We start from the raw sequence: 17205 nt of genomic DNA on the forward strand, positions 1-17205 counted from the left end.
GTTATCAAAAAAGATGGTTGGCATTTGAAAGCAAGATTCAATTGATACTTTATCTTAAAGAGCTAGAAGAGATTGATTGTTTGTACCTCAAAACTGTTTTTTAATCAATAATTGGTCCCAGGAGTGTGGGACCTCACAGAGACAGGTGCATTTAACCCTAATTGGACTCCATTGGACTCCATTCAACTAATTACGTGACTTTTAAAGACAATTGGCTTCACCACAGCCCAATCAGGTGTGTCCTAGGAAAGGGGGTGATTGCTTATGCATTCAGATATTTTCTGTTTTGTATTTGTAACTAATTTAGAACAATTAGCAGATTATATTTTTCACTTTGACATTATGAACATCTTCTGTGTTGATCAGGGTCAAAAACTCCTGATAAATCCATTCTGATTTAATGTTGTAACAATGAAATGTGGAAGAGTCCAAGGGGGGTGAATATTTTTGAGAGCAACTGTATACCGAAACATTTGCAACCTATCTGTGCTGTTTGCACTACAACCAGTGGGATCCTCGAACACTGAAAACAATAATTATTACACAAAACCTACACATAACGAATGACTTCCTTGGGCCACCGATGTCACCGAGACGCAACTTTGATCCTATTAAGATCTGGGGTTAGTAGTTAAAAAGACTTGTGCAATCATGGCTTATATCTGGATGTGTTTTGAAGGAATATTAAGTCATGGTGTGTGGCCTTTGGTTGCTGCACTAAAATCCTTCCATTCGCAATTCTAGCTAAGAATCCAAGTCTGTTTCCAAGAGACGATGCTTCACAACAGGACCGATCTTTTCATTGCTAGTGCAATAAGAGAGCCCGATTCCATCTTAATGGTTTCTTAATTAGCACAATCAAACAATGCTGGCTCGCTTTCTAAAGGCCCACAGAAGAACAAAACACTTGAAACGCCCAGCCACTCATTCTGAGGTTAGATTTCTCAAGTTCAGTCTTTATGTTTCTTGAGTTTCATGATTATTTATTTATCTTCAGTTCTAGAGAAAGTGCAGTGTGACTCACTACCCTGGCAGTTTCCAGCGAGAAAGCAACAGATTATAATAAAAACATCTGGAGGGAAAGAAGAAAAAAGAAAAACACCACGTACTGAGGATCAGATATCTGCTTTACGAGAAACATGCAGTGGAAGACAGACACATAATTAGTCTCTGTATTGGGAGTAACAAAGCACAGTGAAATAGAAGCTCACAGCTATAGTGACATACTCAGCTTCAGTGTGGTATTGGAGCTGCAAAGTAGATCTGATATCAGGAAAAGTTTACCTGTCGTTATTGACAGACCTATACAATCTCTAACTGCATGCAATCCACACGAGGGTCATACGCACAATATTTCAGAGTCCTGCAATACTCAGGCAAGCAGCTCCTGCCGAGGCAAACACAAAGCACAACACAGAGCAGGCACTGACACTGCAGCATGAGCTAGCTTGGTTTGTGCCTGATAGAAATAATGTAACTATGAAGTTAGGCAGAGGAAATAAAGAACAAAATTCATGATCATTTTCAAAAATAGCAAGGAATCTGGGGAGGTCAGGCAAAAGTCCCACTCACCTCTCTGGGACACACACCTGATCGGTCCACCTGACGACATGATAACCAGACTACAGCCGTAGCCCAGAGAATACACACTGTTTGTATGTGCGTTTGTGCGAAGGAAGGATGGAGAGTGTGTACTGGAGGAGAGAGGAGGGGAGATGGGGGAGTGAGGTTGCACATTTGTCCAGGGACATACTTTCCCTCTCAGTCCTTCATCCCCGGGCAGGAAGTGGGCAGCTGGTGGCAGGGAAGCCAGCGGAAATGAAAGATTGAAAACATTTGCAGACAAACAGCAAGAGGGACGGAAAGGAGGAGAGACGGAGAGGGAGGGAGGGCAGCCGGGCGCCACATTCTCCTCTCACACATCTGGAAGCCATCAAGAGTGGATTACACACTGAGCTACAAAAGAACACAGGGTTCTCCCTTTCTAAACGCACACACACACTAAGCTACAAAAGATCACAGGGCCTTCCCCTTCCCTGCGCCCTGCCACACGAGTACACACACACACACACTTTCACTCGCATTCTCTTCTCCGCTTGACACACTCACGGCGTTACTGACATCAGACACCGACTCAACTGCTCGGCACTTCCCCAAACACACACACACACGCTCATTGGTACACACCGACCCTACGCCCTGCCTTGCACACGGGTACAATGACAGCCTCTCCACACCACACCCACCCAGCTATATTTCAGCCCTAAGATGTGTCTGGCACTGCCATCATACAACTAGACTGGGATTGCACAGGGAGACAGCAGCACCTAGTGGTAACTGGCATTATTACATCATACCGGGGAAGTGGGAACGCTGAATAAATTGAAATCCTCGGTTTTAGATTTAATTTCGCTGCAGGTGTGAATGTGTACAATTAGTCGTCCGCAACACATTATCAGCATCTGTTTTCTGAATTTAAGCAACTGCTATATATTAAAAGAATGTACATGTTTAGCAAGAAAAAAGTGCACAATATTAAGATTTATTTTGACATGTTTATTGACAAATTTATGCCCGTGAAAACATATCTGTCCTCCCTGAGAAGTTGTGCAAATATCCTGTAATTCTCCAATCCATGCACTAGTGCAGCTCCGGTGGCTCCGGTTCCAGAACGGTCGGGCTGGCACTAGAACCACTGGACTGGTCAGTTGGTTGGTCACCTGCAATCTGTACTGGAGGAGAATGTTCTTGCCCTGGGGGGCTGCTGGACTTCAGTGCCATCGAATAAAATTTAGTTAATTCAAAGATCTCATGGCCACTTTAAACTCTGACTGATGCATTGGATTTTGGATGCTGTGCTCTGGGTTGGGTCGACCCAGGTAGGGCATGCTAGTGTGAAAGGGGCTTACTGCAGTGGAACCAGACCCTATCCAGGCCCCTAACCCTAATGGAAACACTGAAACCTAAACCGAGGACAGCCCAGGGTCTCTTGCGTCTCATTTGACTGTAAATCTTAATTTCTTAGATGAGAGGTGGCCAACTTGAGATCTTGTTTGATCTACGATTTCCAGCCAGTGACTGAAGACGCCTATAGACCTGCTAGACTGGGTCTCTCCAGCCCCTCAGACACAGTGAGGCGTACAGACCGCGGTGATCTACATGCTGCCAGCGTTTAAGAGCTGCCCACTGCTCCCTTGCTGAGGAACTGCTCCAGGAACTGGATGTAGGCCCGTTTCTGCGCAGCGCCGGCGGGGATGTAGTGCCCCCCGGGGTGTGTGACGACCTGCGGGCTGTGGAAGACTGACAGCAGGTCCTGGCTCAGGGGGGCTGGGATGACCCGGTCAGCATCTCCAAACACATGAAGCGTTGGCATGGCCAGGGGCTGTGGGGTGTAGAAACGGGCGTGTGCGACACAAAGGCTGCGGAAGCCCGCCACCAGCAGGGCGAAGCGGAAGCCCAGACCGGCCTCCTGACCGCTCTCCTGCAGCGCGCACAGCATGGCCACCAGCGCGGCCCCCTGACTGAAGCCCAACACGCCGTCGAAGGGGCCCTGCTCCCTCACCGCCCGCCGCACCTCCTCCAGGCTCTCCTCCAGCCCCAGGCTCGAGTCGCAGACCTCCCCGGCATTGAAGGTCTGCTCCTGGGCGTTGGAAAACCACCAGCCCCTGGCGTCCTCCTCCTGAGGGGGCACCGCGTCCGTGGCCTGCGAGTCCGCCAGCGCTGGGGAGACAAGAGCGAGCCGCTTAATCCCTGGCTTGGAGGACTGGACTGGAGATCCATCTGGGAGGCTGTGCAAGTGCTACACCGGTACAGCACGACTACACACTGGCCACACAAAGCTTGCTGTGCGAACACGGTGTCCTGCGCTCTTATCGGCTGTGTCCTGTGGTTTGCGTGTTGTTTTGTTAATGTTGAACTGCATTCTATATGTTTGTTAGAACAATATGCTGGCACTGTGTAACTTCTGACCTCATCAAATATGGGCTGTCTTGACCAATATTTGTGTATCAGAATAATGTTAAAAACACTCAATCGTACTGCCTATCCCAACACTTCATGTTGCCAGCAGTGTAAGGTTATCATTGTTAAACCCCCTCCCCGCTGCACGGCCCCAGGGCGCTCCGTCCTACCCGGCCCGGGCTGCCGCAGCTCGCCGATCCGGAGCGGGGCGCTGATGTACACCAGCTCGGCGTGCTTCTTCAGGGCCTTCCGCAGGGCGCCGGTCCTGTCCCGGAACACAGCGCCGCTCTGCCGGTAGCCGTGCACGCACAGGATGCGGAGGAGGCCGCGGGGCGACGAGGACGACATGGCCGACACGCACAATCCGGCCACAAACACCGTGTCTGCGCTCTCTCAGCCGCCTGCGCCGAAAAACGCATCCGGCTGCAAGCGGTTCCGGGGGCAGCAGTGGGAGGCGGCCGGCCGCGCAGCGCAGATCCCGCAGTTCTGCGCACAGATCTGCACAAGCGCACCGAGCCCATTGGTGGAGCCGCGCAGAGCTGCGACAGGTGGGAAGGGATTTGATGTCGCTGAAGCTCACACCGCTACTGCTACTACAAGTTGTTTAAAACTCAACATGCATTTAGGTTCTTAAAATAAATCGTTTACTTTCGTTATGTAACCTATACACCAACACGTATACATTGAATTTGTGGTCTAGGTTGTATATTTGAGCTTGTATTGATTACAGAGCTGTGAGAATACGATGGACTATCATTGATTGCATAGTGAGACTGAAAAACGGCTTCTTATGTCGTGGATCCTACGTGTTAACAACGTTCAGGATACGACGGAAATGAAAACTATATATTTTAAAGCAATATTAGCATGACTGCAAGCCTCCAGAAGAGGGCGCTCAGGCTCCGCTTCTCAATCGGGGTTGTAAAAAGGCATTTCTGGGTATTACAAGCGATGCACAGTTTGATATATTTATTGGATTGTAATGTTTATGTCCTGTCCGGAATTTGAACTTGTAATCGGATGTAATAGGGGGCTTATAAATACCGCTGCTGATCTAAATACACTGCAAACATATTCAAATCTGCTTCTGAAGTGCCTCTAATCTCTGCAATCACTGCCCACTTCCACTGTACACATCACGGGGCCCCAATGCGACAGGGGGCCCAGATCACAGTTAAACCACCAATCTATCAAGGCTTAAAACGTTTTATTATCAAACAGTAGGCAAGTAGTGCTTTGGTCAATTGAATAATTTAGATATACATATATTTTGTTAACCACCGCATACCATTCAAACCTCAAGGACCAGACTTAACTCAATAAAAAGTAAGACAGTATGATGTGCTCCCAGGCGTTAGAAATGTGAATATTTGTTCTGTTTTTTGTGGTGTGGTATAGTTTAGACAGAGTCCCCCACAGAGCTGACACTGACTGAGGTGATTAACACTTCAAACTGAAGAGCAGCTGTGAGACGTATTGATTCAATCAGCACTGTGGGCCAGGAAGGCACAACTAGCCTCCTCCGACAGGAGTCTTTACACTCACTTATGTGCTGCAGGTTTTATTCACTGGCCCCTTATCAAAGGCCAAACTGCTTTTAATTGACATCCCATCTCCACTTGACTGTGTGAGTGGGATGACCTGACAACTGAAATGGAGCAAAATCAATGTGTAAACTCTCTCTGTTTAACCGTGCAGTGGGAAATGTACTTTTATTAACTAAAACAGTTAAACAGTATAAAGGTTGTGTGTTTTGCGGCACAGGTATTTGGTTGAGGACTTGAAAACAATGTCTTTGATAAACATCTGCTCCCTGAAGAATGCTGACCAGCACCAACTAACACATCAGACTTTGTGACAATTGTGTTTTGTAGTTGACTCATCGTTTGGTGCCCCACAAATGTCACCGCCCGAAACTGAGTCACAAACACGTGACTTATAAACCGCTGGAATGCGTGGATGCGTTCTGAGGAATTACACACTGAAAGCTAAGCAGGACCTGTGGACCAAGACCGGGCTCTAGACCCCTGCTCAAATTACTTAAACAAATTCAACCATTTTATGTATTTATTTATTTTAGTCTTCAAAAGCATTTACCTTTCAAAAAGTTGGACGAGGTCTGGAAACGGCACAGCGTGTCGGAGAAGCTGTATCAACAGCAAGGTGTCTGCGATGTGAGTCACAGAGCCCACGCAGAGCGGATCATGCCTGTTTCAAGAGTTTATGCAGTGTAAATGCTCACCTACATCTGTACATAATTAACTGCCTGACCTGGTAAGAGCTGCTTAGACACCTGTAGGGGATTAGCTATTTATTAAAGCAGCTGAGGGCGGGCTGATTAGAGTGGTTTGCTAAATGTCTGGCCAACAATACACCCAAGGCACTCTATCGCCATTCCCAAGGACTGAGCGCACAATACAGCTGAAGAGGATCTTATTATTTAAGCAGTTCCATTAAAGTCTAAGTTATTAGCTGGAATGGGGAGCAGGAAAGAGTCACCAGGGTGCAGAGGTCACTCACATTGAAAACTGATCACATGGGCTTTCATAAGCAGTACTAAGACTGGCCTTCGTCCTGCTAAATACACTGAACTCCTGGTACGAGTCTGTTGTCCCACTGCGTTTGGTGATACAGCCGATTTATGTGACCATGACATTAGAGGCCGTATATACATTCCTCCCTAAGTTATAAATCAGCAACTTTTTGCAGTCAAACCAGGCTAAGCAATTCCTTTTCGTGAGATCCCCTCAAAGTGCACTTCAGTCGAAATACTAACTCCAAGTATAGCGTGTTTGTACAGACTGCGGATTTCATAGGAAGTCATTAGATTTTGAAAGATCGCAATCTGTCAAAATGTAAATCCTTCCCACAAACCAAACAGTGCCACAGAAAAGCCCAAATTCAGTAGAGGGAAGACAGGCTGCTCTTATCTCGTCTGGTAACAGTTCTCCGCAATACAGCTTCTTTTATTTATTTATTTCCTCTTAAGTATCTTTCCGTTATTCACTTCAAAGTCAGGAGGAGGTAAACAAAGACTAGCTTAAATCTGCGGGTGCTTTGCAGCTCCGTGCCAAGTTTTACGCTGAGAGACAATTCCTCTGTGTTTACTGCCATAAATGAGTTTAGCAGAGCCCTCTCTCTAAGGCACGGGTGCTTTAAAAGATAGAGGTAGTCCTGCAATGCCACCGATAACATAGCTGACACAGCAGGACTGTCTTTCCCTAAAAACTAAAATGTGATAAATATATGATTAATGGTTCTGAATCCAAAGTCGGTATCTGATCAGCACATTAAAAAAACTAAAAAAACTACATTTGAGCACAGAAAGTTTTCTTGCTATAAAACACCCCATTTTGGTGGCTATTTTGGGGGTGTATAAGAAGTTCTCAACACCTGACTGGATGGAGATCCCAACAGAGGAGGCATAACCTTAAATCCTCATTTGCTGGAGTGTTGAGTAAAAGATAATAAAAGTCCCACGTCCTCACTGGACAGAATACGCTGGGCCGGCCGGTATCCTGTATTCCTATTGGTGGTCTGTGCCGATCGGTTCAGCCTGGCATCCACAGCTGGTGCACTCCTGGGACTGACCACACCCCTCTGTGGGCGGGGCTTCCGCTGGCTTACTTTTCTTCTGTTAAAAAAGAAAAAGAAAGGTACTGATTGACTGGAGCAGACAAAGGGTTTCAAAAAAAGATACATTGAGGTACAAGACCCACACAGTCTGTAGTGACACACACAGCCAGAGTAAGGCCTCTGCTTGCTACACTGTGCTTATTGGTTTTGTTTTAGTCTCATCGGGCTCTGATGCTTCAGGCTATGGCATTATAGCTCGTCCTGGTTTCCTAGTGACAAAGCACAGCAGCAGTCTGGACAGGATGTGCTGCAGCCGACAATAACACCCATTCTCCACTAGGTGGTGCTGCAGACCCAACCCACACCAGGCCCGTCCAGAGTTCATTACATTCTAGTGAGGCTTCAGGTCTTGAGGTGCACTGTAGCCACAGACACACACACCCGCTCTCTCAGCGCTTTCAGTCTTCAATGCCGTCTCTATCTCTGACCTGGGCAGATTTCCGGACTGGCCGTGCTGGTTGGTTCTCTGGGTGATTGACAGCCCAGGGTCCCAGGCTCTGATTGGAGTAGAAGTCCATGGGGTAGGTCTGCTGCCACTCCACTTCCTTCAGAGCAACGGCAGCCTGGGAGAGAGAGGGGAGAAAGGGAGTGGAAGGTTGAAACAGGGAAGATAGAGGAGGGAAAAGGAGAGAGAGAGGGGGAGGATAGGAGAGAGGAAGAGAGGTGGAAAAAGTGAGGAAGGGAAGTAGGGAAGGATAAAGAGAGCATGGAAGGAGGGTGACAGGGAAAGGGAGAGGTCGAGTGAGGGAACAATTAGAGAGAAGCACAGAGAAGGGAGAGCAGAAAAGGGTAGAGAGAGAGAGGGAGAGAGAAATAAAGGTTATGTTTCAGTCTGTGTACGTGTGTGTGTGTGCACAGATTTAGTAAAAGAAAAAAGGAAGGGAAAAAAAAGGCAGCAAACATTTTAATTAAATCGGAAACGAGTGCACAGCCGCAGATTAATTTCATGTCGTGGCTTGTGTAAAGCACCCAGAAAGATGTTCAAAATCCTAATCTTTTTATGAGGGGGAAAAAAATATATGAAATTTCTTTCTCCTAAACTGGTTAATCTCAGTGACTTGGGAACATTACAAGATAATCAGGGCGAAATCATAAAAGTAAATAAGTAAGTAAATAAATAACCACTCTAATCCCTCAGCTGCTGGCGGGGATGTCAGCGCCAGATGTTAAAGAAATTGCGCTTCGTCGCTTATATAACGCAACGTGAACTCAAACCGGAATACATATTTCATACGACCACGTGTGTATGTGTTGAGAAGAAACACGCAATCTGACTCCGTGGTGTCGTCTGGAGTGTGCTGTGCCTCTCCTGTCCAGCGGGGGGAGCCCACGCACAGTCCAATCTTCGTTCTAGTGCAGAATTTTGATACAACCAGACGCTTCCTCCCCTCCTCCTCTCCTATCTTTTCTCACTACATCGTTTTTAGTCAGAGTGCTGACTTGGGACTGGTCTGATATACCCCCGAATGATGCAAAGACCTTTGGGCCCCAACAGGAGATGTTGTGTTGAACTGGCGATCCCCCTACACTAATCTGGTGTTCACTCTGAAGCACCGATTATCCACTGATCAGAGGCCGGCCCACTGCTCTTCATAAAGTTTCTCTCTTCTCAACACCTTCTTGACACCATGTTCGGCGAGCTCTAATCTCCTTCTCCTCTCTCTCCGGCTCTGTTACGACAATCTCGTTCTGCCCTCCCCGTTCCCTCGCTCCCCCCTCTTCATCGGTCTGTCACTTCCTCCTCTCTCTCCCTCCATCCTCCTCCTCCGCCCATTTCCCCTCACACGCTCGCTCTCCTCAGCCCTGTCCTCTCCTTTCCGCCTCTCCCTCCACCCCCCCCCACTCTCTCTCTCCCTCGCTGTCACAACACCTAATCCTAGATTTCTAAAGAGGAGCGAGTCTCTTTGGGAGGATAAATGTAACACAAAACAGTCTTAAAATAACCAACTACCCCCCCCCCCACTGTCTTTCTCTTCAAATGAGGGGGAAGAGAGTGAATGAAGACGCGTTTAGCGGGGACGGTGGTGGTGTTGGGGGGGGGGCGTGGCGCTGGGGAGGGAGACAGAGATACCACACAAACCAAAATATATATCCCAGGCTCTGTCAGTGGCAGTTGCCATGGAAACCGGATGACATGAAAAAGGGGTGGGGTTTGATTTTAATGATTCCCCCCCCCCACACCACACTTACTGGCTTCAAGGGATGAGAGAAGGAGAGAGGGGAAGCGATTGAACAGGGAAAAGTGAATCTAGCAGAAACAGTGAATGTATAATACATCTATAATGCATCTATAACCCCTTCAGATTAGACGCACTTCACTTTCTCTGATTCGTCACAGCCGGGCATTGTGGGAACAATATAAAGAGTAGTTTGCTCCCTGACACACACACACACACACACACACCCATAATCACCTATCCACACGTTCACTCACTCACTGCCTCACACATTAATTCCATCACTCACTCGCTTGCTCTCACTCTTCCACTCACTCACACACTCACTCTGTCACTGTCCACGGCCACTCCACTCCACACATCCTGGCAGCTAAATCGACCCTACCCTCGGTCAGGGGAATACATGTGGACCCGTTTCACAGCCCTCTCCCTAGCGCTGCAGTCATCTGTGTATCTGAATGTGTGACTCTTTCAGCTATGAGTCAGTGAGTGTTAGTATGTCTCGGTGTCTTCTCTCTCGGTCAGGTTGTGTGTGTGTGTCAGTGTCTCTGTCATGTTGTGTCCATTTTCGGTATGTCTGTGTGTCTCCGTGTGCTTAAACACATCAGTGGTACAATGCATGTGTCTCTGTGTGTGCAGCGTCTCTGTTTATGTATGTGTGTGTTTGTGTGTCAGTATATGTGTCAGTCTCTCTCTCCCGCTCCCGCTCTCGCTCTGTCTGTGATTTGCTTCCTGCGTACTTGAAACACAACACTTGTTTCACTGCAGACTGAAGGATCTCATCTCCACCCTTGAAATTGTCTGTTGACACGCAGTTATTCCCACGAGGAAGACTATCAGCCTGCGACAGAGTTTACATCTAAATAGCGGCACACAGAATGTCTGTTGCCATCAAACCAGGGGGAATTGACAAATGGAGAAACCCGGGAACTGCCATTACTCCCTGGCTCCCCCATTACAGGGGCAGAGGCCGGACGGAGCCCCACATTGCCCTGATCAAAAACAGGCAGATCTTTTGGTTGTGTTTTCGATTATTTCTCATATGATTTTGAGAATGAACGTTCACTCAGCTTAGCCCACCACTATGGTTCAGTGCTTCTGCAGGAGGGGCGAGTCATCTGACACAAGCTGGATGCTATTTTTCAATACCTCCCCCAGCCCAGCCGATGGGGAGGATCTAATGTAGCTGGCACGAGTCCTGCAGGAGTCCTGAGCAGTCACAGGGAGGCGCTGCTGAGCAAAGCCCAGCCAACGCCTACCCATCCTGGGAACGCCTGCCTAAACCGGCCAATAGCAGAGCTGGGATTGGAAAGCAGGTTATAGCGCTCATCCTACACTCGGAGTGGAGTGGAGGCTTTTACTGCCCTTAAGACCCCCTGGCCACTTTCTAGTGAAGGAACTCTGGAACTGCAACAAAAAGCCCCCCGGGCTCTTGTTTTTCATTCGTTTTTTTCTTGGCGTATTCATGATTTAACATTGTGCGTTTGCTCCAAGACATGGTTTATAATTGTATATGCAAAATAGATTAGAAATATGACTTGAATAAAATGTGAAAGATATATGATATTAAAGAAACTATGTAAAATATTTTACGAACCCCTCGACAAATACCTCCTTAAGGTATAAAACCCCCACCGACAAAATAGCAGAGGATTGTGTAGCAGTGCCCTCTCTGGACAGCAGGAGGGGTAAACTCTGGTCCTACAGGGCTGTGAGGTCTTAATTAGTTAATTGAACTTGGTCTCTGCTTACCTGGACCTCTCTCCCCCTTTCTCCAGCTCTGAAAGCATATCATTACATCCAGAACTGATATGCAGTATTGGTCCCAAGGCATTTCCCATTTATCAATGCAAATGTATCCGTACAGCAGAGAGAGGAGGAACGCAACAGTGCACAGTGGTCTAACGAGAAAACCCAGGACACAGCATGCAGCGCCGTGATTAATGTACCATCCATAATGTAATACTAGTGGTATTGGGACAGAAAAGGGTTCTTTAAAGATTTCTCTTCACTGGTTGCCTTAAAGTGCCTTAAAGAGCCGGATTGTTGCGTCTGTGCGTACGTGTGTGTTTGTGTGTGTGAGAGCGAGAGGGAGAGAGAGAGGGAGGGAGGGAGGAATTGGGATGGCTGTGGCGTCACTGTACCATGTGATCTACCCTATTTAAGCTTAACGAGCCGGTGCAGACAGTAAGCACAGGTACACGGAGCTCAGCTTGTCTGAAGATCTGGGGCAGGTGAGGATTTGTGTTGCTCACCCTCAGAGTGACAAATTATCCACTCAGGGTGCCGCTGCCACAGCAATGCCCGGCCGGGACCACTGGGGGGCGCCGATCCCCTTCACTTCAAAGCTTCATGGCAGCTGGAGCAGCAGCAGGGGAGGGGACGAGCGCTCGTCTCATTATACATTAATAAGGGCATATGATTTAATATCTATTTTTATACCGTCTTAAGCTTTTACAAGCTACGCTGGAGCAGAAAAAAAAAGCTTTGTGTTTTCCTGCCTGGGTTTATTACAGTCAATCACGCCTGTCAAAGTGGGAGAAAGTTAGAGCGATCGCAGCGGGGGGCCGTGATGCTCTCTCTCTCTCTCTCACTCTCCCTGTAGGGCTGCCGAAGAACAGCCCCCCCCCCCACAGTACCGGCTGGAGCCGAGCACAGGGCTTCCTGGTGTCAAAGCAAGTACAGGGGGAAGGGCTGGTAATTAAGCCCTCCATGGGGTAATGACTCCTATCTCCTCCCATCACCCCTCTCCCTCTTTCTCAGCTCTTTTCGGTCGCTCGGTTTTTGATTCCATTGACAAATAAAAGCGGTTAAAATGTCACGACTGCTCCTGTTATACCTCCTCTCTCTCTCTCTCTCTCTCTCTCTCTCTCTCTCTCTCTCTCTCTCTCTCTCTCTCAGGGTCCTTGGCTCAGTGTTCGGTGTCAAGGACGCGAAGACGGGGGGATTATTGATGTGGTCAGTGATGGCACAGTATTGTTTTACCCGGTGATGGAACGCTACTCTCACTGCTAGTTATGTAATTTATAAACTGCTACTGAGACGCCAGCCATCACCGCCACTCTCTCCCTCTGTTATGTAATTATCTTCCAAGAATCCAACAGCAACAACAACAAAAGGCGACTGTAAGAGCAGTAAACAAACATTGCCTTTTGCTTTTGAAAAACACACAACAGCTGTCTCCAATACTGTGTGTGTGGATATTGATTATGTGTGCAATACCACCTGCTAAACTGTGTCGAGTGCAGTGTGCCTGCTGTACCATGATCTGCTATTATTTATTACATTTCTTAGTAGATGCCCTTATCCAGGGTGACTTTGGTGCATTGTTACAATATATCCCATTGTTTTTACATACAATTACCCATTTATATGGCTGGGTTTCTACCAATCTAGACACAACGCCTTGCTCAAGGGTACAACAGCAGTTTCTTCCCCTGGGATTGAACCCACAACCCTCCACTCCAGAGTCCAGAGCCCAGAGCCCCGACCACTACTGCACACTGATCGATACTGTGTGCGATAGGTTATTTGTGCTCTACACAGTGGCCTGTTCTCTGTTCCTCTCGCTGTGTGTGTGTGTGTGACACTATGGCCCTATACCTCCACCTCTGTTGTCTTCCTGTGGAGTCTAGACGGCAGCCTGTAATCTGTGATCTGTGTCTGTGCGTGCCTATCGCCTGGTGTTTGTTTACCTCACTTCATTACACCTGAGATAAGCAGGGAAGGCGATCCGAGCCTTAACGAGCTCCCAGCCCTAATTCCATTACAGTGGCTTCCTCTGCATCCGGAGTGCCGGCGCTGCTCCGGGGCCCTTCTGGACGGGATCCTGGAAGAGCCACACTGAGCACCCATCCCCATCCCCCTCCCCCTCCCCCACCCCGCCACCGCTTGCCTTTGTTGTAGGATATTAAAAATGGAAATCTCTTTAATAGAGAAGCCTATGAAACTGAGCAGATTTGACACAGATGAGTGTGCGAGTGCTTGTGTCAGTGTCAGTGTGTGTGTGTGTGTGTCCATACCTCATATGGTGAGAGCAGGGGTTTGGAGAAGGCGGAGCCCCAGTCAATGGACAGACGAGGACAGGCTATCTGCACCCACCTGTGGAGAGAGAGAGAGAGAGAGAGAGAGAGAGAGAGAGAGAGAGAGAGAGAGAGAGTTTAGCCTCATGGTCATTTAATCTTGAAAAAAAAAGTGCGAGGAAGGGAAGGAGGGAATAGCGGGAGGGAGGAAGAAGGAAGTGCAGAGAGAGGGAGAGTGAGGCAGGAAGAGAAAGGGAGAGCAAGGAGAGAGGGAGGGAGGAGACGGGCAAGGAGGGTGAGAGGGAAAGAAGGGACAGAAAGAAAGAGAGAGAGAGAGAGAGAGAGAGAGAGAGAGAGAAGCAGCCTTCTGAATCAATGGGGGGAAAGCGCTGGACACCTTGCCTGCCCCGTCCCTCTCCCAGCATGTGTGTTGTTGTCTGTCTATATGTGCGCATGTGTGTACGTGCATGTGTGTGAATCCGTCTTTCTGTGTGTGCGTGTGTACATATATCTGGCTTTGTGTCTGTACCTCAGTGTGTGCGAGCGTTTGTGTATATATCTGTCTGGCTGTGTGTCTGTGCCTCTGTGTGTGTGTGTGTGTGTGTGTGTGCGTGTGTGTGTGTATATCTGTCTGGCTGTGTGTCTGTGCCTCAGTGTGTGTGTGTGTGAGAGAGAGAGTGCGGTGTCTGGCCATGATTCTCCTAGGCTGGGTCCCCATGGAGCTACCCTAGATAGGAAATCTGCAGGCAGTCAGGAGACAGGAGAAACACACTGCAGTCTGCTAATGAGCACGGAGACATTCCACACATGCCTGGTCCGCGCCACTGTAAACACGCTCTCCCAACCCTTCTGCCTGCCTTTGTATTTTTGGGGAGCAGGTGTGGAAGGTGTGTGTGTGTATGTGGGGGTGGAGGGGGTGGCTGGGGCTGATCTCTCACTCTCTTACCTCGGATTCGTGACGCCCCTTTACTCGGGGTCGTCGAGGTCGAGGGGGATCAGCCGGAGAAGAGGGATACGTGTCGGAATGATTTGTTCCCGTCTCTCCCTTGCGAGATGCTGCCGAGTCTCGGTTCGAGGCGGCACCCAATTAGTTTGGAGGAATGCACACAGACGGGAGAGAGCGAGGGATGCATGCGTTTGGCATCAGGGAGGAATTTCAGCGTGCGTGCCTCACACACAGTCCAGAACTCTGATCCTGTAATAATGGCCCCAGCCATTACAGTGCATTACACACACTGCCCCCCCACGTACACAGCCACCTCACCAAAGATCATCCTTTGCTCCACTGTGAGCCGATAGGAGTTCTCTGCCTAGCAAGACTGGGCCACAGAAGACATTGCGAGATCCCGATACAAAGTAAATATAGAAGCCACCTCCTTAGGCATGAAGAGAGGGATCTGAATGAATGTGCTGGATATGTGCTTTGCTGCATTTCATTTCATTACTCTGTGCTAGTAATGGATTGCACCCGGGGGTCACATACTGTTCAGAGGTTGTTATTTATTTTGTTTAGGTTTCTTTTGCATTGTGATAATTTTAGACAACAGTGATGCTGCCAGGAGTGAAGGAATTGCCCGGCGGGGGCCTGTTATACAAAACTAGCATGGTAACGCGCTCTGTCACAAAGCTGGGGGGTGTAGCACAGCAGGTTCAAGGTGAACACAGAACAGGGGCGTGAGTGGTCTTGACATCACTCCCACAGCTGATAATGTCTGGGATGAACTGGGCACCGTGAGACAACAAACCGTGCCCCCCCCCCCTCTCCCTCTCTCTCTCCCTCCCTCCCTCCACAGGATTCCTCCGGCTGCTTCTATAAGTAAATATCTGAATATCAGCCATGGTCAAGTCAGTTATGGTTGATGAACACACTAATCAGAAGTGTGTGGAACTGACTTGTGTTAGGCGCCAACGGGTGGCACAGAATGATTCGGCACACGCACAGATAACTCCTAACTCAGCTTGAAACCAGCAGCCAAACACTGTCTCTTCCATTTTCTGTTCCAGACAGTGAGGCGAGTCCGACGTTGTTGGGGATTCAAGTATAGCTGTGTGCGCTGTATTGTGTCGGCCGCAGCACTCTGGCCTTTCAGCTGCTCGGTGCTGCTGTGGGGGGGTTGTGGAAACCTCCGTGCTGTGTTGTCCGTGCTACGTGCAGGTCGAGGGGTCACGCGAGGTCGTGTTCTCATGAATATGTCAGGAGTGTGGTAAGGGATCGGGGCGGCAGGTAAAGGTGACCCCATAGGGTGACGCAGCCAGGCTGTTGACTGGTTCATCTCTATTCCCCTCACGCCACCCCCACCCAGGTGGAGCACAGGCTGCTGATCAGCACCGACACACTGACGACACGCGTCGATCTGTCTCTGCCTGCCCAGCCGAGCTGCCGGCTTTGTGTCTGTGACCGCGGGCTCCTGATTAGTGCCTGTATTGATGGATGGAACGCTAACACTACTATCGATTTCTTCTGGGCTTTTTTGTTTTGTTTTGTTTTTTTTCTTTCTTCCCAAAACCAGGAGCAATGTAATCCTGCACATAAACTTCATATCACAGGAGTGCTTTTGCTATCAAGGGCTTACACAGACACTGATTAAAATCAATGCATTACGGGGCAGGTTAAACCATCTGCTTCAGACTGGGCCGCACGATCCAGTCAACCCCGGCTCCACTCTGGGCGATAGTCATACCCAGCCTGTGACCAGGGCCCCCTACAGAATCAGCATTTTGCCATTTACTCAGCTCACTACCTGGAGACGGACACACAACCCGATGGACTGATTCTGCGCAGCCACTGCAGAATCCGTCGCAACGGGCTTTGCCACAGTCCAGACTGGAACTGGCGCCGTCTGGACTTTCACACACAGAAGATACCAAGTGGAGTCATCCCTCAGAAATATGTTATGCCATCAATGCCACCCTTTGCCTGGGGAAGCCCTTCATGAGCCGAAGGAATCCCCACCCTTGTGTGTGTGTCTGTGCAACTGTGTATACCACTATGGGTTCTGCATGAGTTTGTGTGTCTCTCCCATTGAACATGCATGTCCATGTGAGTATATATGTGTGTGTGTGTGTGTGTATTTGTGTGGCTGTAGGGTGGGGGGAGGAGAGAGCCTTTGAGCCATGAATCACACACACATATATATTATTTCCCTCTCTGCAACGCAAATTGTAAAATAAAACAATAAGACGAACCTGTACAATAAAAACTTTCAGATGCCTCTCTCTCTCCCACTCAGCTCGTGCCTCACTGCACATTACGGATAACTCGGTTTTCGGTGCTGTAGAATTGATTGTGTACTAACCTCTAACACTTTAATGTAACCCCCTTCCTCAACCTCCTCCTCCTCCTCCTCCTCTCCCTCTCTCTATCTCTCTCAATCTCTTGCAAATTGAGAAATATTCCACCTCCTCAAACC

At 48.6% G+C, this 17205-nt stretch overlaps 2 protein-coding genes across 2 annotated transcripts in view; both read right to left on the reverse strand.

Moving 5' to 3' along the window:
* Positions 1–2535: 2535 nt before the first annotated feature.
* ovca2 (OVCA2 serine hydrolase domain containing) lies at positions 2536–5868 on the reverse strand. The gene is made up of 2 exons (XM_066695310.1): positions 4131–5868; positions 2536–3720 (listed from the first exon to the last, which is right to left on the reverse strand). Exons 1-2 carry the CDS (start codon positions 4306–4308, stop codon positions 3173–3175), a joined length of 726 nt encoding a protein of 241 aa, XP_066551407.1. The 5' UTR covers positions 4309–5868; the 3' UTR covers positions 2536–3172.
* Positions 5869–6009: 141 nt separating this feature from the next.
* The window catches only part of dph1 (diphthamide biosynthesis 1), an 85278-nt gene continuing 74082 nt past the window's right edge, over positions 6010–17205 (reverse strand). The window contains exons 10-12 of the mRNA XM_066695309.1: positions 13796–13874; positions 8025–8159; positions 6010–7594 (exon numbers count right to left, since the gene is read on the reverse strand). Coding sequence (XP_066551406.1) covers positions 7487–7594; positions 8025–8159; positions 13796–13874 — 322 coding nt within the window. The 3' untranslated portion in view covers positions 6010–7486. The remainder of the gene's footprint in view (positions 7595–8024; positions 8160–13795; positions 13875–17205) is intronic.

This window comes from Amia ocellicauda, chromosome 22 (assembly GCF_036373705.1).
Source record: "Amia ocellicauda isolate fAmiCal2 chromosome 22, fAmiCal2.hap1, whole genome shotgun sequence".
Lineage (NCBI taxonomy): Eukaryota > Metazoa > Chordata > Actinopteri > Amiiformes > Amiidae > Amia > Amia ocellicauda.